General features: G+C 36.3%; 1 protein-coding gene across 8 annotated transcripts in view; it reads left to right on the top strand.

Moving 5' to 3' along the window:
* Nucleotides 1–20733, top strand: part of TTC29 (tetratricopeptide repeat domain 29) — a 191435-nt gene that overhangs the window by 84324 nt on the left and 86378 nt on the right. For 7 of the 8 annotated variants that reach the window (XM_053975826.1, XM_053975828.1, XM_053975829.1 and 4 more), the window contains 2 exons: nucleotides 5674–5897; nucleotides 15521–15706. In XM_053975826.1, the coding sequence (XP_053831801.1) occupies nucleotides 5674–5897; nucleotides 15521–15706 (410 nt within the window). The remainder of the gene's footprint in view (nucleotides 1–5673; nucleotides 5898–15520; nucleotides 15707–20733) is intronic. The other variant, XM_053975831.1, reaches the window with a different exon arrangement.

Raw genomic sequence — 20733 nt, 5'->3', positions numbered from 1 at the left:
TTTTTAATGAGATTACTATAGTCTACAATTTAACATATTACCATGCAGTAAATATTTCATTAAAAGAAAAGTATTTAAACGGACAGTCTTTAAAGCAGGATTAAAGCGGCTGTGCCCTGATGCAGTTAAATACCTTTGTATCTGTAGCACTACGTGGTACTGAAACGTGCTGAGTGCCTGGACCATACAAGAGCTTGGCTTACCAAAATACTTGTGTGAATAAAATTTCCCAGAGAACTGGGATAGCACAGGACTTGGATGTATTTTTGAGTTAGCTGTGTGCTCACCTTTGGTGGGTTGCAGCCCGGGGACGTGGCAGTGTAGACAGCAGCAGTGTGAGTACAGGGGCTGACTCAACCACTGGAACCTGGGTGCTGAAGGCAAATCCTCACCTTCCATATTTGCCAAGTGTTTGCATGAGCACTTTCTGTGTTCAACAATTCCTTGCACAAAATTTAGCTCATTTTGGGCATGGGTCACCAACAGTGTTGCAAAACTGTTCTTGGTTTTTGGCTGTCCAGCTATAATTAAATAATAATTCCTCTTATAATTCCTAGGCAGAGCAGCCTAAATTTATAAATTCTTGCAGCATATTTGGCTTTTTTGTATTTTATGTACTATATTTGTTTTTACTTAATGCATATATTTTTCAAATTTTAGGGAGGAAATTTTGATATTCCCATGTTTATGATGTGGTTTTTTTGCATATAGGTTAAGCAAAAAGTAGCTAAGTATTCACATTCTTTATGTAATTTTAATTTTCTTGTAGATTTATAGACAGGAAATGGGGGGGGGGGGAGTGAAATAAATTTGTTTAAATAAACATAAGCAAAAATATCTTTATTATTTTTTCATAATTTTGGGATGCTTATCTAAGGCATTTGTATCAGTCATTGGCTTGCCAACTGCAGAAGAAAATCCCAAGTGGATGAAACCTATTTGAATACAGTTTTTAAACATTATAATAATTGGTAGAGTAATTATTTTACACTGGAAGTACACTTTAATATTTCATATACTATCGTTGTTTAATCCATGCCATTTTGTTTTTTACAAAATGGGATTGCTGCAGTACAATACAACTACTTGTATTGTAATCAGCAACTGGAATTAACTGGAAATACTAATTAAGCCGTACAAAATCAAAATATATGAAACCTAGTATTATATATATAGTAGTCTTCTGGAGTTATTTTGCATGTCTGTAATTGACCTCATCAGACAGGAGGCATAGAGAATTAAGCTCCTGATAAATGGTTCTGTTATGCTATACTGACTGTTTTGATTATTTCTAACACCAGTTTCTGCCTCTTGGCCTCTTCATTCCCTTTTACTGTCCTCTCAGTTTAAAGGGTAGAATGCAAATAGCCTTATTGTGAAGGATTTTAAGTTAGAGGGAATGCTGTGAGGTGGTGTGCTGATCTCCCAGCATTGCTTAAGGGTCTTGTAAAAGTGCAAAACCATAATACAGGAAAGTCCTTGAGACTGGAACAACAGTGTAATTTCATTAATCTCACAGAACATTGCAATTTATTATTCTTCCACTGGTAAAGACAGATTAGAATCAGGTTTCCATGATTTCTCAGCATGACTCGAGATTGTTTTGTAAATAGCAATGATAATGCAAAAAGAAATCCATATAAGAAAATAACTGAAGTAGCTGTATAGTTTAGGAAAAAATTTAAATGCCTGTAGCAATATCTGAGTACACTTTTAAATTAAGCACAGTGTTAACAGCAGTGTCTTTTCAAGCTCACAGATCCACATTCAATAAGTAGCTCCTTCCACCCATCCACAGGCACAAAATCGTCACCTGTACCAAGGTGCCGCTAAAATGGCTGCTTTAACTTTTGGTTATTTATTTGGTGCTGAAAACTCCTGTGACACACAACCCTCATCATGACACAGATACTCTCAGAAGCTTCACAGAATTTTTCAGCACTTTCTGATGCAAAACTGCATCACAGTAACTGCTGGTGTAGGACCAGATCCACCTGGAGCTCACTGCCCAGCCTGTGTAAATAAACATTTAGCAACATCACGGGGTAGCAGCAAGGACAGAAATGAGTGCACAGGCAGAGGATTGGGGAATTCTTAGAATCAGCTGGCTCTGTGTTAAGTGGTGTGGTTCTTATCTGTTGAGTTTCATGGATGAGAAAAGCAAACCAATTCTACTTTAAATTAAAACCCGATTACTTGGTGTCTTTGTTTCAACCATAAATACATAGAAGTGCTCCAAATTTCATTTTAAAATCGTTTGCTTTAAAAAAAAAATCCATCTGAAACCTTTTTCTCTGGCATGATCTCATGATCACGCTAGGGGAGGGAGGACTTTGGGTTTGCAGTCACATCACATTCAGTTTTAAAATGAAACCCGGCTGACCTTACAGAGCTGTCTGCTCACTCTGGTCCGACACTTTCCATGGCTTGCAGGCGACCGTGCGGGCCAGGCCAGCGGCGTGGTGGCCCCTCGCCCTGCGCCCTGTGCCCTGTGCCCCGTGCCGGGGCACGGCCGGGCCCTTTGTTCTGCGCCGGGATCCGCGCGTCCTGCCTGCAGTTTCCCACATTTCCAGTAGATGCCCCCAGAGACCATTAAACCCCGGGAGCGGCTCCGCTCCGAGCATAGCAAAGGGCCGGCAGTCTTCTCTCATTTCGCTCCTGGAAGTAACATAATTGTTCAAAGGAAACCTCAAGTCAGCGCGGACGAATGCAGAAAAACAAACTCGCTTGTTTAACAATAAATCATCATTTATTAGGTAGCAAGGTTCTAAAGTGTTTAGTGTAAGTTTGCTTATCAATGTAGAAACATACTACACTAATGCTAACAGTGGGATTTTATAAAATAAATCACAGAATCATAGAAAATCCTGAGTTGAAAGGAACCTTAGGTATGATGCTTTTTGCTATTGATATTAGAAATGAAGTAATCTTTAGTTAACTCAAAACATGAGTTGTTCTGCTAACCTCAGATTTTACATGCTGCATAACATCATAAAAAGCAGGATGGAAAGTGTTTTGAGGATTGAGGATTTATAGTTTATTTCAAGGTATCATGAAAAGTTTACTGCTCTCACCTACACCACACCTCTTTTCAAAAGAAGTGTTTAATGGGGGGAAAAAGGACCCTGGAATTTTCATTTGGAAACACTTTGATAACTGTAACTATTGTAGATTTCATTGCAGTGTCAAGTTCTTTTATGTGATACAAATACCATTTATCCCCATAATACCATTAATCTCTTGCCCAATTTTACTGTTTGTGTGTGATCAGTCATTTATAGCTTATATATTACAGAAACTTAAGGAAACAATAGTATTATTATTGTGTGCTTTGTGCATCAATACTGACATGACTTTTATGCCACTAAATATGAAGGGTTTTACAGTAGATAGCTTCATTGCTTGTGTGCTAAAATCACTCTGCCTCAGAAAAATGTGCTCTGCAGAGTAGGATTACCTCAGTATTATTTCAATTTCTCCATTAATTGGGATGGAATTTATTAAAACACTCTTAACACTGGTTTTTACTATATGCTTTGTTTTCCTGTACTGGTTTGCTAATAATGCTTTCTTGTGGGGAAACTGTGCTTTGACTTCAAGTAAAATACATCAGTCTACAGAAAATAACATGGACACAGTTTTTCAATTTGTATGAATACCAGTTCTGAGCCCAGTGAGTGTTAAAAATTACCTGAATGACATTTTGGGTAATGACTGCTGAGATCTTTTAGCAGTACTTCCTTGTTTACTTCCAATACATCTCCTGATCTAATGCATGTACGCACACAAACATATATAGATCCCATTGTATAAATAAACAGGCATGTGTGTGCCTGCTATGCAGATTGTTATTCCACTTCTCTGAGTTATATTACTGTAGGGTTCAGCCCTAGACCTTTGGAAGTTGGTAGGAATTTTTTACCTATGCTCTTCAGCATTTTTTGAGATAACATAGAATTTTTAAATAGTAAAGAAAAAGGTATTCCATATAAAAAATAGCGAATACATTGCATGGTATTAGCATAGTATCTTTACAGTATTTTGAAGCTATATAATGTACATTTGGTATATGTCAAATATATTCTAGCAAATGAAAACTTAAATGTTTAAACATATTTTTCATATACTTTTATAAGATAAATGATGCAAATTTTTATGGTGCAGAATAGTTATATCTTTTCCCTTACCTATGTGAGAAATGTGTGATTTTTCAATCACAAAAAATATCCATTTATATATTAAACACAAATTCAGTACTGTCTGGTCTAAATTGTATCAGGATGATTTAATATTTTTATGCTCAGTTCTGCAACTGAAATGTGAAAAGTACATGTGAAGGATTAACGTGCATCTGTGTAGTAAGAGATTTTATTTTAGTTATGTCAAATATGAAATAATGCAGATTATTTGCTTCCTACATCTTACATTGCTGTCTATTTTGCTGACATCTAGCTAAGAAGTTTTTCACATCACTTCCATCTTATCAACATTGTTAAAGAATTGCAGTAGCTCTTTTTAAGATCAAATTATTAGTCTCATTGGGCTATTATTATTACTCCTGAATTTATTACATACACTATAAATCTAATTTTTCAGAATTCCATTTTTATTTTAAAGCTGAGATAATTTGAATTTAAATGGATTTTAATCTAAAAGGACAGTCTTGAAAACAGTTTGGTAACTTCATGGAATATACAAGATAAAGGTAACACATCTATGTCCTTGCCATTTTACTGGGGTAAAGGTTGGTTTTCCCAGAGTGGACAACTATCCCTGCAAGCCATCTGCACCTTTGTGTTGCAGTCCCATTGGACTCATAGTTTTCTCCAGAATAGGACACAATGTGATTGTTTCATGCCATATAAAATAAATATTTTGATCATTTCCATTAAATAATACCTCCAAAGGTGTATTACCACTTGAGAATATTTGATTCCACAACTTTTGGATACATATATCTTATCAGAGTTTTTGAAGGCACTAACTTCAATAAAAATTCATCATAGCATCATTTGTTTGTAAATATAGGGAGAAATTATCAAACTTTTGCATCACTAAACCAGCTGAAGTTTTATGCTAAACAGAAGGAAAATAATATCTAATTATTCTGGCATATCATATGTTTCTGGCACATCATTTGTTTGACATTTTTAAACCAAGCCATCCTGTCCTACAGCAAAACTATTTAATGTAGATATATATAAATATACACATATAACATATAGCAATATATATATAACATATAATAACAATGTTATATATAACAACATATATGTTGTTTTGACATGATCCTCAATTTTCCCTGTGCACTGTCTTAAAGCAAACTAAGGTTCATTGTGTTTTCATGGACTAATGTAAACATGAGGGGGGAGTTCCCATCAGTCAGCCTTTTCTACCAAATACCAGCTAAAGCATACCAGTGTATTTTTGACCGTGTTTTCAATGTATATATTGGTATTTATTGATTATTGCCATGTTTGCTTCCCTAGGGTATGGCATTTGCAAGCAGATTTTACCAGATCTCTTTTTGAGTGGGGGAAATAATACCCACTCCGTGCTGCTGAACTGCAGAGGTCTCTTCCTGAAAGCTGTATTAGTTATCTGCACTTATTTGGTAAGGTGGAGAAAAGAATACAGGTTTAAAGGCTTAAAATCTCCCTTTCTTATTCCCAGTTACAGGAATTCATACAAGAAGAACATCTGCATAGACATGCTGCGCCGGGGTTATCACAAGTCCTTCACTGAGCTCCTCACTCTGATCCAGAAGTGGAATGCCTTCAGGGAGGCTGCAGGGCCTGGGTCAGCCATATGGCATGAGAAGTCCCTGGAGGAGCAGCCTGATAAGCTGGATCAGCTTTACCACTTCCTGACCGGGGCTGAGGCAGCCCAGCGAGCAGGTAAATGGGGGGATTGTGGGTAGCGGAGCAGCGGGAGCCGCAGCCGCCAGTGCCTGGGGGAAGCTTCCAAATTGTTTCATGTATGAATTTGAAACGCTACTGCATCTTAGCACATTGCAGCCTTAGTCAACTGAGCTGTATTTATAGAATAAATGATTAGGAGCTGCAGATATCAGGAGAGGTTTTCTGAAGGAAGGGGAAAAAAAGGAAAAAAACATGTAGAGTGCATTTTGATAACATCAGAAATGTTTGATGTATTTATAGCTTTGATAACATCTCAATTATTTTCTCATTGTTTCATTATTTATTGTTTTTCTTCCTCTATTGATTTGAGTAGCTGGTTTTGTATTAGAAAAATTTAATAGGTGAAATGCTGTTTTACACAGTAATAGTTTTATAAATCTGTTTTTATTAAATACCCTGCTAAATGTGTTTGGATTTGTGACTGACTTAAAAAGGATTGTGAACATGTCAAATGAAATACAGCACACAGATGTAACATGCCACCTGTGAATTACTAGATATTAGTGAAGACATAACTCCAAATTACTGTATTTTCTCTATTGCCTACTATTTACTAAGCACTCATATTTATCATTTTCTTTTACTATAAATAGTAACATAACTTACTCCATCTTTCTCCATTGGAATAATTGCAGGGATGGAGGCAGACAAAGCTCTACCTGCAATCTTGTTTCATAGCTGAGTCGATATCAGTGTAGTTATCTTGTTTCAAGATGCATTTTGATCATTACAAATATGAAAACCTGCAGTTAAGCTTGTGAATTTTGAATCTAAGCTTTTTGACTGAAATTTAGAAACAGGCGACTTCACTTCAAAAAAAGGAACAGTAAAATAAACCTTTTGGCACTTCAAAAAATGTTAATTTTAAATGTTTATTTGATGCTTGCCATGAAAACCAAAAGTTCTGTTTCTTTATTTAATTCACTGTGATTCTTGACAGGAAGTCCAGCCAGCCATAATTGGAAGGAATCTTTAGCTTTGCCTGGAGTATGACTAAAACCTGAATAGGCACCCCTGTATCTTGCACAATATGGGAGAGAAGTTTGGGGCTTGGACTGGCCTGGCAGAAGCATTCTGCTAATATCTGAAGGTCAAAAAGTACTAGACATGGCTTATCTCAGTGGGCCACTTGAGGAGAACAGTTTGCCTGCCCTCAGTGCATGATATTTTCCAGTGTTGCAGGCTGCTGTGTGACAACAGAGGTGGCAAACATGCTCCCAGAGAGGCAAGGCATTGCCAAATGTGTAGTTCCTCCCCTCCTCTCACTGAACCTGGCATTCCTTGTGTGCTGGGCTCTGTAAGTCTTTCACCTCTCCCAGAGACAGGGTACCACCACCAGCTGCCTGATTGCACCTTGCCTTTAAGAGAGAGTATCTCCCATCTTTGCCTGTTGATTAAAATGAAAGAAGAAAAAAATAATGAGGACTTAAGAGTTGGCAGGCATTGTTACTGAATTGCTAGATCAGGACATAGTTTGTTTTGATTTTTTTTCACCCGTTTCAATGCAGATCTTTGCACAAATGTCTTGTTTGTATAAAATGAGGTTTGAGTTGCCTGGCACATGAAGGAGTGGATGGTAGTTCCTGTTGCAAGTCTGAGAGCCAGCAGTGCTGTGAAGATTCACGTGAATTGTGCAGCTCATCAAACACTAATTCAGTAGTTCTGCTAATCCGGTTACTCTCTGATTCTAATCAAATTGCTGGGGGCTCTGCCTTATGATCTCCTGATGACTCCAGTTGACACCACTTAAGAATCATTCAACAGTTCACTTCAGCTAGAACTTACAGCCACAACAGCAGCTGACCTGCATTTGCTCTTCAGCTGCCACAGTTCAAGTTTAAAAGGGTGAAGGTAATATTTGGGTCAACAAATGGTGAGAGTTTCATAGCGTGGTGGATGTTGCTAATATTAGGTTGGCTGAAATTTTACCTATATCAGGTAACAATTGTGCTGAAAAAGAGATAGTAGCTAAAAATGATGACTATAAAAAATCATTACTTGTAAGTTTTTTGATTAATTGAAGCATCACAAAATGTTGGGGTTTGAACCTGGAGTGGTATGTGGAAAACAAAACACTTACTTTGTCAGTAAATAATTTTCTTATTTGTTATTTAATTTTTCTCATCTCTTATTTTTGGATCATAGGGTATTACTGTCTTAATTTTGACTATAACTTAGAACTTCTAATTTTAGAGTTTTTTGGTACTTACCATAGTGTACAGAGCAAGCTATGTACACATTCAGTTTTCATATTTATTGGTGGAAAATGTTAATATTGTTATTGGTTTTTGCAGTCTACAGCTCTAGGACTGTACAATGCTGGATATAAATTATTGGCTGGAACTGAATCAGAGCCATCCACCACAATGTGCAGGCTGATATCAAAGAGCAATTACTTTCTTTACTTCTGTGTTTGAAAATAGTAACATTTTGTTTATCAGCATTACACTGTACCAACTGATTGCCTTTACACACACCAGTAAAGGTTCTCTCTGTTTTCATTTTTAAGAGAATACTTTGGTTGAAGTTCAAATTATACAAGAGTTGTCTTTTTTTTTTTAATTGCCTATTGCCAGTACTTTACTGTGTGCAAAGAAAACAGCTTTTCTGGCCAACTTAAACTCATTTTTGTTGCATTTTAATATATCCCAAGTATTTAAAAAATAGAGAGGGAACTTTAATCCTTGCAGCTTCTCAGGAAAATGACTGTTGGAGTTATTTTGCCCCGAATTCAGCATAATTCTAAAGGTGCTGGCAGAAATATTGGCAATGCTTGACTTTATTTTTATCTTGCCTTCTTTATACAAGTAAAGTAAATGTTTCTGACTTCAAAATTGAGAATTGAGGGAGTTTTAATTATTCTTTGATGTTCCTTTCCCCTGGACTAACCTCTTTTTTTACTAGTTCTAGTTTCAGGAGCTTAGGGGAAAAAATAAGGAGGTAGTTGAGCTGTTTAAATATGTATAGTTGTAGGGGTTTTTACAGAAGAATGCAGGATAAATGCCAGAGTAATGGATCTGCACAGCTCAGCATTTGATGTGTACAGTGATTTCTTGGCACATATATAGAAATACTGGTGTTTCCTTCAAAAGGCAAGCTATATTTTGTATTTATCAGTACTGATAGTACTTTATCAGTATAGACTGAGCTGGTTTGCATGTAGATGTTAAAAGGAATGCAAAGCAAGTTCCAGCTCCAGCTCAAGAACAATTAAAGGAAGAGATGTCCCAGCTGTTAACTCTGCTTTGCCAGAGCAGGAATGCAAAACCAGGGGAAGTGCCACAGTTCAGTGGCTGCAACATGTGTTGGGCACTCAGCACTGTAGTGGCAGATCACTGTGCCAAAGCCAGATGATGGAATCCTTGGATATGACCACGCCTTCAGAAGGGTCAGACACTGCTTATTAGCTGATTACTGGAGCAGCTGCTGAAAACTGGGAGTTAAAACCTGGGAGCTGCTGCCTTTCTGAGATTCCACCTGCTCCTGGTTCCTGACCCCACTCAACCTTTGTGCTGCAGTGTGTGCTAAATGCTGAATCTGTGTACATGCTGCACGCTGCTGATCCTTGTTCTAGACAGTACCAGGCACACACAATTAGAAAGAAGTGACAGCTTGGCATTCTTTCCCTCATTTCAGTGTAGAAAAAAATTTTGACAGTATGGATTATCATTAGTTTTTGTTGTAAAAGATCCCTTTTCTTAAAGTATATGAAGAAAGCATGAGTATTTGATGTGCATGAGCTGGAAAATCTTTGTCCAGTATACTCAAGGTTGAAAACAGAGTTTAGCATTTTACAGTAGAAAGCTTTTCTGTAAGGTTTCACACTTATGCCTTAGGCTTGGGCTAGAAACATTGCAATAACCATATTGCCCATGCTATTTTGAGAAAAAAAAATATGGAAAAAGGTTATGCATTAAAATAAAAAAGTATAACAAACCCTCTTTTAATATTTGCTTGGATGAGGCATAGTTTTGTTTGCTTTTGAGGGGCTGGGCAAGGGAACACTGTTTTATTTTCTAAGCAGGTTTGTCACTGCCTATTTAATGTTTTATCACAGGAAAAAATGCAGCAGTTGCTGAAGACCAGTGGAGGATTTTATTATTTTTGTAGTTATCTTACAAAATGTTGAAGTGATTCTGTCCAGGAAAGAAACCCAGCTATCTCAAAATACAGCCACTTGTAGAACTACCATTGACTTCAACAGAAGCAGCACTTCTTAGAAAATTTCTGTAGTATGTTTTTGTTGCAATAGCTTGGAGTTCCCTTTTAGCATTCCAGATTACCAGTTAATTACCTCATATAATTATCATTAGCTGGTTTTATCCTTTACCCAGTAAAATTATACCCTGACCATTTCCTTAGCATTTTTTTTTATAGACTGTGCATTGATGAAGGATTTTCCCTTTATGTACCTGGGAGTGGTGTGCTCTGTCTACAATCTAGGAAACAGTCTCTGCCTGAAACTTGGTGTCATCATGCTCATAATTCACATTTTCACTTTCTTCATTTGTGGACTTACAGCTAAACATTCAGGCAAAAAGTTTATCCATTTATGAATAAACTCTCTGGAAAAAGGAGTGATGGAGGAGTCTTCTACCTATAGATATAGAGGCATCCTTTTTCTGAGCAAGCAAAAGGGACTGATTCTTTGCCATGTATAGATCTAGGTGGAAATAACTGATTGCAGCACCATATTCAACAGCAGTTTGTGCTTCTTCTTGGTCCAACATCTTCCATCCTAGATCTTTCTCTGTGTGAATTCTTGACAGCATCAGCTGTCTTGCTACTAAGTCACTGATTTTTCTTTCTGGCAAAAGAAAAAATTAGTCTTCCAGCACTGTGTCTCATTCTGACATAAAAAAATTACTCCTAGGGACTTAATTGATCTTAGGCCACACCTTTATGTGCCTTCAGGAATGAAGGGTCAGTTATAATCCAGTCATACACACTTTAAACAGCTAACTGGAAGATGAGCGTTAACACCTGTTGAAAAGTTTCCATTGCCTTGTCTGGTAGGAACAAAGAACTGACTGGTGGCTTTTTGAGTGTGAAATACTGAGTCGTAGCTGGATGTTGAAAAATTTCTTTCTAATACCTGTAGTTTAAAAATCAGTGCAAGTTCTTGTTAATGGAAAATGGAACACCTGCCTCTTTTATTCTTCAAAGGAAACACCAAGCCAAGATCTCTTCCTGATGTTTCCATCTGTTCTCTAAAGACCATTTCTGTACTTCTTTTCCTTTCTTCCACTGCATCCTATCACAAAGGAGATCATAGAGATACAGCAGCAAGTTGTACTTGAGTCACACTAGGATGGCTTGCTGACTTTCTGTGTGTTTCTTTTCACTCATTTTAGCCCTGATGGGGTTCTCAAACTGCACCTCACTACCCCTTGCATTGCCCTACTTAGTAGTTTTCTAGCTGAGCACAGCAAACATGCAGATATGGATTTGAGTGATCCTCTGTTCCATGCACAGCCTTGCTTGCCAAGGGAGCAGTTCTTGAGAAGAGCTCAGGAACAAAGGTATTGTTCAGTGGGCTGATCAGAGTCTATAGCTTGGGCATGAGAGGAGATGCTACTTGGCAGCTGAGGGGCACCTAAAGAGATCCTGATACTCAGCAGGGAATACCCTGTGTGTTTAATATATGGGGTTTAATGTTTAAGCTCAAGTTGAGGTTTTTTGGGGTTTTTTTTAATCTCTGTTTAACAGAAAGATCTCAGGAAGGTTTCATAGGCCAGCTCTCCTTTTGTACATAAACACTCTATTAGGGAGTTGTTTCTCATTTTTTTGATCAACAGATACCTAAAGATGACTTGTCTACATGTATTTTATAATCAGTTGTAGGGAACTTAGTCTACAAAATCAGAGACTTCGAAGTTTTAATATCTTAACTACTTGGAGATTTTATAGAAGAGAGTATTTACCTATTCCTATATTCCTCTCCTGGGATGTAAATGTTCACTTTCACTAAGTCTGACACACTAGCTTTGCCACTGTCAGAATAACGTTGATTAACTTCTTGATCAGTAACTCAGACTTTGGATCCAAATCTAAATGACTTGTAAAAGTCTGAGGTTTGGGAGTTTGTTTTATGGCCTGCGTGTCCGGTCAGCCACCGTCCAAGACAATGCCAGAGACGGGGTTGTCTTTGTGCACTTCTCATTGTTATGCACCGGCAGGATCATCATCACAGGGTCACATTAAAGTTCATTCAATCAAAACCCTGGCAGTAGCTGGAGTCTGCCTCAGGTCACTTCCATCCCTTGGGATTTGTAGGGCACTACCTGAAGTTATTTGCATAATTTTATGTCACTTAAGTGTCCTGATACTTTGTAGCAAAGATTTCAGAGGAGCAAATCTGTATCCAGTGTGTCTGTATCCGATGATGATCCAATTATCTCTTCTCTTTTTGGCATATTACAACTATTTGTATGCATCCTCTGTTATCTTTCAGTTTATTTTCACTTAGCTGTGATCTGTACGTAATGTGTGTTATCTTTATGTTAGTGGTTATAATTAGGTTTTGTATTTCACTGCTCATGTGGTTGTGTGCTTGTAATCACAGGAAGCTCTGCCTCTACTTCTGAGTAAATCTCTAAGAGCGTTCCCTTGTGCTGCAAGCATTGTTCAAGTCAGAATGAGAGAAATCTTTGCCAAGAAGTAGCTGCTTTTCTTCACTGAGAGGAAAGGAATCTTAGGTAAATCCTATCCATATCTAAATTGGTTAGTTTGGGTGAATCCCAACTGGGCCTTGACTTTATCTGTGTGTGTTGGCCTGGTTTTGGCTAGGATAGAATTCATTTTCTTCTCAGTAGCTGATACAGTGCAGTGTCTCGGATTTAGTATAATGTTGGTATGTGTGATAGATAATGATGTTGTACAGATTTATAAATGTATGTTATATACATATGCAGGCATATATGTATATGTGTGTGTGTGCATGCACATGGTAAATATACGTATATTAAACCCAGCCCAGTTTTGTTATTTCCATTCCAGAATCATTTGAAGATATTTTTATGAGGCTATTTTACCAAAATAGTCATAATTTCTAATGTATAAATATGTTTTATACGATGTAGACTCCAGCATATTCTGAAAAAGAGGTACCCAAGAGGTGCTTTTTCAGTCCTGAGGAGAAACAAAAGGCATGAAAACTCACAGCCATGAAGAATATTCAGATTAGGAATACACAAAGTTTGTATATTGATAATTATTCCTCTCAAAGCTGAATTTTGAAACTTAAACTGAAATTTTGGTTTAAAATCTTAGATGCAAATTATGAGATGATAATCTAAATGTAATTTCTGAGCTATTTCTTTTTTGGTGATTTTTAAAGAGACTGTGAATCGCTTATTTCTTGGAAGCGATGTTATCTCTTTTAAAATACTCGAAATAGAAATGTATATAACACACATTGTTTCAAAATCATAATTTTATATATTTTAATGAGAATTGTTAGAAAGGTAGAAATCTGAGGTTAGAACTTCATGGAAGGCAAAATTCTGACAAAACAAATAAGAAAGCAAAATAATAAATAAAATAATATAGGCAATTAAAAAAGTATTGTTTACCACTAGAGGAATTAATTTTTAAATCAAAAGATAAAGAGTGTTGAAGAATGAGGAAAATTTCGGTTTGATTTTAAAAAACTTTAAGCAGGAAGAATTTAGACAATGTTCTCTGAAATGACCAAGATGGAGAAAAAAGGAGGAGAAACAAGTAGTAGATGAACATCTTGAAGACTGCAGACATGATTAGGTGGTAGCCCTTTTTCTCAGAAGAATAAAGTCCTTGCTGTGTTGTGCAACACACTAAAGAACTTTATCAAGATATTCTGAAGTCAAATAACAGTCATGACAACAGAGAGAATGAGATATTTCCATTTCTTCAATTAAATCATATGTAATTTGTAATTTTGAGACAGAACATACTAGAGATGAGGCTGACAAATCCCTCGTGTGGTTTAGTGATTAATTTAAAGTACTTGTTCAAGTAATTGTTGCTGTGTGTCCCAGATAGTGCAAGTGACTTGCATAGGTGGTGCAATTTAGAGTCATTAAGCTCATCCTTTTGGAAGTTGAATTTCCTCCAATTCTTCTTGTAGATAACAGAAGAGAATTTACCTGCATCTTTAGATTGAAGTGTTTTGATATGGTTATCATAGTTTTAAAACACTTGGGAAAGATCTGGACTTTGAGATCTTGCCTATGCTGAAAAGATTTATTTTTTCCTAGTTGATTTCTCTGTGGTGCTCCATACCCAGAATTAAGAGGGGTTTTTCTTTTGTCCATTTTCACTCTTTTTGAGTGAAGCTTACAAATTGCAGAGCTCCTGAAAACAAAGCAGTTCTGTTCACGCATCCAGCTTAACCAAAAAGTCTCTTACCTACTGCCAGACCTGTGCTTCTTAACTCCTTCTTTATCCAAATATGTGGAAATTCCTTTTAGAGCTGGCTGTTTGGCTCGCATTCATTTAACAGCCACAAACACACTAAGTAGCCCACCAAAACTGCAATGGAATTTTAGCTAATTACTCAATTTCACATGTGGCAGGAGTAGAGTTTGCACAGAAAATTAATTTATATTAGCCATGAAACATATAGGTTCATGCTCTGCTTTATTATCTCATAGATTTTTCAGCATAATATGAGAAATAGATACTTCAAATTCACTTTAGGGAGGAACAGTATGATAAGATTTGTCAGGAAAGTTTTAGATTTCTACTCCAAATTAGTAAAGTTTTGGAATAATTCAAGGCTGATATCTTGTGGGGATTTTTTTAAAGGTGCTTTTCCAAGGGAAATAAGTTGTTATTCTATAACTTTAAATTGTGGATAATTTTGTATTGCTACTTAGATTTAGGACTTGCAGGTTTTTTTTGTAAAATTTAGGGATAATGTGTGTTCATTCAGTTGTCTGAGATGACAAAGAATAGAATCCAAACTTCAGGCCATGGAGAAAATCTGTGACTTAGAGTCTCCACTGCTTTCCACATTTGTTCTGAGAACAATTCCTTGGTGAACTGCGTAGGGGGGGAATCCTATGGAAATAGGTGCAATTTCAGTTTGTCTTTAATTTCTAAGAGTGCTAAGGTACTAAACATGGGAATATGCATGAAAACTCAAAGCCTTTCTTGTAAGTCATATTTTGAACATGTAAAATTACATGAATTAATGTATTGTGTTTGCAGAGTGTTCTTTTTGGTTCTTAATCTCCATCAGCACAGTTGTTACCTTAGAGGTCCAAGGTTTGGAAAGCTCTTGGGCCTTTTCAGGGCCCAGAGGCTCAGACAAATTCTTCTCCAGTCTCACTCCGACTTCTCTTTTGACTAGCCAATGTTTTATCCAGGTTCTGTGTGTTTTTTTGATTTTGCATACAGAAATGAGAACAAAAATATGTTTCCAATTGTGCCTCATTTGTAAGGTTATAATCTTCCTCTTCAATTTCTCTGAGTGAGCACATAGCAGAACTTAATGGCATTTGAATGGCAGAAATATAAATAGCTCTTAATTTTCATTATGATTATTGCTATAATATGCAAAATTTCTGAACACTGATGATAATATGATGTTTTTATTTTGATTTTTGTTTTTAAAGGGCACTATGAGAAGGCATATGATAACCAACTTAGCTTGGCCTGCTTTTTCAATGACCCTGAGGACAAATGGTTAAGTAACTACTTTTATGAGCAAAGCTATAACACTGCTCAATTAGTAGAAATTGATGGCGGGAAGAGAAAGGCACAAGCATATTTAAACATGGGCCTCATCAAAGAGGAAGAAGGTAAGGCACTGACATCACAAAGCTGCTTTGGATGGCATCTGTAGTTACACAAACTGGGCTGAATTAAAAGAGCTGTGGACATGTAGTTCTGTAATGTCTAATCCTGCTTCCAATTTACACTTAGATAAACATCCTGTATTTTTGTTCTTTTTAAAATGACCTTCTGGTTCTCTTGACCACAAGTGACACCCTCTTTCTTTGTTCCTGACTGTCACATTGGTGTTTGCTTCAGACTTAGACCTCACCACTAGCTCCTTTTCTCCATGTGCATCCTTAAACTGTGAGTCTCTGAAATCAGAAGATATTAATAGAAATAACTAGAATCATAGAACAGCCCAGGCTCTAAGGGACCTTGACAGATCATCTGATCCAGCCTTTCATGGGAAAGGGAGCCCGAATGAGGTTATTTTAGCACCCTGTCAATTGCATCTTAAAAACCTCCAGTGATGGGGACTCTACCACATCCCTGGAGAGACTGTTGCAATGAACAGTTGTTCTCACTATAAACAATATTGCTTTCTTATATCAAGGTGAACTTGTTTCTGTATTTAAGAGCACATATTACCTTTCATGGCAGAGGGGTTTTTGTGTGCATAGCAGTCTAAGTATAAAAATGGCATTTTCCTCTGTTTGCCTAAAATCCTTTAGTGATGTGGGAGGGCAAGCAATAAGTAAGCCTCAATTAATTGAATAAAGCCCGTCTTCCCGTTCCAATTTGTAAGTGTACTGCATGCCTAACTATTGCTTAAAATATGTGATTTCTGTAGCCACTATGGTTTTGTTTCTAAATTTGACTGTGGGTTGAAGCAATTCCAACACTGAACTCAACTTGTGGCTGGTTTCTCGTATAAAGTGGCTTCTCTTAAAAAAAAAAAAATTGACAGAAATTGAAATATTTTGTGGAAATAGGCTAATTCCATTAAGTATCTGGTGGAATGGGTGTGTTTTGAAAGATGGCCCCATTTCCCAGCAAGAGCCTGGACATAAAACAAAAAGTCTGCAGCCTTTTTTTTTTATTATTGAAAGGGTGTTGTCTGATTTTTTTTCCTCTTGTTCTCTTACAGCTGACGCATGACACCTTTTTTTTATATTTCCTCACATCTTTCCAGACTCATGGTCATTCACACTGTTTTCCTGTGAACTGTTGCCTTATCTTTCTTGCCTGCAGCACCCAGACTTGGATTCAGTTTTAAAATTTGAGCATGTACCAACAAGCAGTAAAATGGAAGGATTACTTTTCCTACACATGGTATCATCCAGTTTCCCAGTTGATAAGATAGCAATTGCTTAAAGCCCAGCCAGTCACAACCAAGTCATTTTCATTTTGAATGAAAAATGCTTAGGTTGGTTATCCGTTACTCAGTAGAATAAAATTACTGGATTTTAATTTTTTTGCAACCTTTTTACTTGGTCTTTTAGTTACTAAAAAATAAAATTTTAGGAAGGTCCAGACAAGCAAACATTTATATCTAGTTGTAACTTCAAAGGCTCGTACTGAGTGTGACTCACTGCTGTTGCCCAAGCACTGCCTAAAAAAAAAAAAACGTTTTCTACTTTTATGATGTCTTAAGCAAAAGTTGTTGAATACTTAAATATCTTGAGGCCCATTAAAAAAGCACATAAGTAAAGTTATGAAATAGCCTGAGATGATCAGAGGAACATAAATTTTATTTTCCTGCTGAAGAATATTAGAAACTTTTAGAAGAGAAGTAGAAGAGAAGCTTCTTATTAACCTTATTAACGAGAGATAAAGCAAAGTGGATTTTCAGTGCCCAGGGTAAAGCTCCACTGAATCTGTGGGCTCTGTCTGTTGCAAGTATTTTCTTTCCAGAGAGAGAGGTAAAAAAAATAAAGAAGCTGAGAGAGTAAGCATAGGATTTGCTTTGAGGGACCACGGGAAAAAAAAGGACAGCAGATGTATTCCATGCATTTTGTGTTTTCAGGGGTGAAAAATTAATTCAAGGGCAAGTTCTGACTGGAGAAAGTGTAAGAGGAGATGTTGGGTTGGCATTATATAATATTGCATCAGTTTTAATGGTGTTATAAGTAGAATTTTTATTCTGCTATTTTATAATTTTTTGTTCAGTTATTTATAATTTGATAATTAATTTGCGAACCAAATTAGTCAAATTCCCACTTCTCTGGCAATGTATCTACAGGAATAAATGTAAACATCTGGTCCCAGTTATTTTCAGTTCTCTTATCCAATAGTGTATTTTTCATTACTCAGGAAAGGAAGCTGTCTGTATATGCTTAGGACTGATTGCTTGGGAGTATAAAGTTAAACATGGACTTGTAAAGATTGCTGTTTGCCTTGGAAGAAAATCAATGAATTTGCTGGGTACTTTTTGTGTAATCAAATTTAAAGTTCTTTGACTTTCAGCCTGGTCCCTGTCCTAAAGGCTGGATATAACCTGATGTTCATTAATCTTCAGAGCTAAATATTTGAGGTGTTGGTGGTGTAGACTTCAGTCATGATGTTTGGATGCAGGCCATTAGTAGCTGCCAGTAAGGGAAAGAAAACAATAATAAGTGAGTAGCCTGCTACAGACACAAATAGAATGTTCTGCTTGGAGCAAACATGATTTTAATGGCATTTCTTCACCGAGTGAGATTTTTAACCTCTTCCCTAAAATAATACTCTGCCTGTAAAATAAGGTCTGAAGCATTCACTGATTATTGTAGGAGTGTTCAGATTTAGATACTGTTCAATTAGATGTGCAATCCCCTAGTTTGTCTTTCCTCAGAGGACTGATAATAAGTCATTATTTTACTTTAGTTACTCATTATTTTACTTTAGTTACTCATTTATTACTTATTCTCTATATAGCTCTTTAATGTGCTGGTGTCACTTTACAGACACTGAAAATGCAATAACTTAACACATTTTTCTCACTTTAAAACTAGAATTACTTGTTGTCCTGGTAAGCACAGGCTTTATGATAGAATCTGTCTTAAGAAATGTGAGTTTTAAAAAAATACTTTTCTTCCTGTGCTTTCAGTGCATTCTCAGAAGTAATATCAGTCATTATAAATGTTCGTAATGTTCTGCATATCAGAGAGTAAGATTTATAATCATAGTTTATGATCGATTATATTACTGTGCTTTCTGCTGAAGTTAATTGTGAGCTTGAGGTTTACACTGTTGTATCTTGCAGAAGAAACAGTTGGAGTCCACTGAAAAACTGTCTAGTATTTTTTGTACATCATTGCAATATTTGAGTGCTTTGTTTAGTACTAAATGCTTGCCACCTATCATGCATGAAGTGGTCTCACCTTAAATAGATGGATCCCAAAGTTTAAGGTAACTTATATGAACAAAAAGAGAAGTCTGGGGGAAAAAAAGGAGTTTGTACTTGTAGGAACTCTTTGCTTCAAAACCAGATAAATTTCTATACTATTCAAAAGCATAGCACAACCAGACATCTGAAATTAGGGTAGTTGTCAGTTGCAGTGCTTGGGAATGTTTCTGGATACCTTTAAATAACTGTTTGAGAAAGCATATAAGTATCAAAACAGAGTCCAATGAATAAAACTTTCACAATTAATTACAAATGTGTATCAGTGCCATGCCAGAACCTGGATCTCCCCTGGATGACAGCTGTAAGATGTGTGGAATTTATGCCATTATTCTCAAGGCAGTGGTGACTTTGAATTAGTCATCAGATTTATATTCTGCTAGGACATAAAGATCAACAAAAGTGGAGGTAATACTTTATCTGAAGTCTTTACGGGCTGAAAAGATTAAAGCCAGGCAGAACTGGTGAGAGAAAGGGAGCAAGTGCAAAGCAATGTTGGGAATCTCAGAGCTGATTTCCACAACGTACACCTAATCCAGAAACCCAGTTTTGTCTGTGTGTGTGTTTTAGATTGCAAGCCTTACAAGACCTCAATAAGGAATTCCTTTAGTCCTTTCTAAAATAGCTTAGACATTTCAAAAATCTGCCATATTCTACAAATTAATGAAGGGTTTATAAGTGTTCTGACCTAATCCAGCTCTGCCTTGATTATAAGCAATGTTAAGGTCTGATTGCTTTCAAACAGAGCAATGTTATGCCAGAGTTGATCACTTTGCACCTACCCCAAAAATATTAATTAATTGCACCTGATTTATTTGAAAAGGTGTAATTGTTTTATCTGTGATTGTGGATAAAATATGATCTGTTTCATGTGTTGGAATGTGATAGAAACTTTTCTGGTTGAAAGACCTACTGAATGGGAGGGACTTATAAGTGTAATTAATTTGTTAGGGAAAAAAACCATCACAGGATTCTGGCAGATTTTAACAATCTCAGTTGAGACTGAGATATAGGATTTTCCCTGTCACTTTGCCATTGTTTGAAATTGAGGTTTTTATCAAGGCATTGCAGAAATTGATGGAAAGGTTCTGGTTGTGTTTAAGTGATGTGTTTAATCACAGAATGGCTGGATTGGAAGGAACCACTGAAGATCACCTAGCCCAACTGCCCTGCTAAAGTGGTTGCACCTGAAACAAGTTGCACAGGATAGCTTTGAATTATGAAGCTTAGCAATTAATTACTGAATATATTTGCCAAACAACAACTGGTTCATGACATCTTTTGGTTTTGGAACATAAAAAGTCTAAACTGTTTATTTTATTGTTCTTAGTCAAGAAATTCTTACTAAGAATCCATTCTTACTAAGAAATTGTTGATTTTGTATTTTGAATTGTTTATGGCAAGTGCTTTTTAATTGAAAACTGTAATGTATTAATAATTGAGAGAAACTCAGCATAAATTCATGAGTATCTATGCAGAGGAAATATGCACATTTAAGCAGAATTTCCCCAATTGGTTTGCCTTCAGGCAGAAATAATTTATATTCAGATATAAAAAAGAGAATGTTAATATTGCAAAATGAAGTACTAAAAAGGTTTAAAAAGGCAAAAGTTAAAATTGCTTGTGAAATTTCATATGCTTTTGTATGTGCACAATTTGCAACTTTATTTTAATTACATAAAAATATAGTTTCTTTTCAGGAGATTCCCAAGTATAGCCAGAATAAAA

This window comes from Vidua macroura, chromosome 4, assembly GCF_024509145.1.
Source record: "Vidua macroura isolate BioBank_ID:100142 chromosome 4, ASM2450914v1, whole genome shotgun sequence".
Lineage (NCBI taxonomy): Eukaryota > Metazoa > Chordata > Aves > Passeriformes > Viduidae > Vidua > Vidua macroura.
Note: the sequence above shows the minus strand (reverse complement) of the source record. Positions and strands in the feature narration are given on the sequence as shown.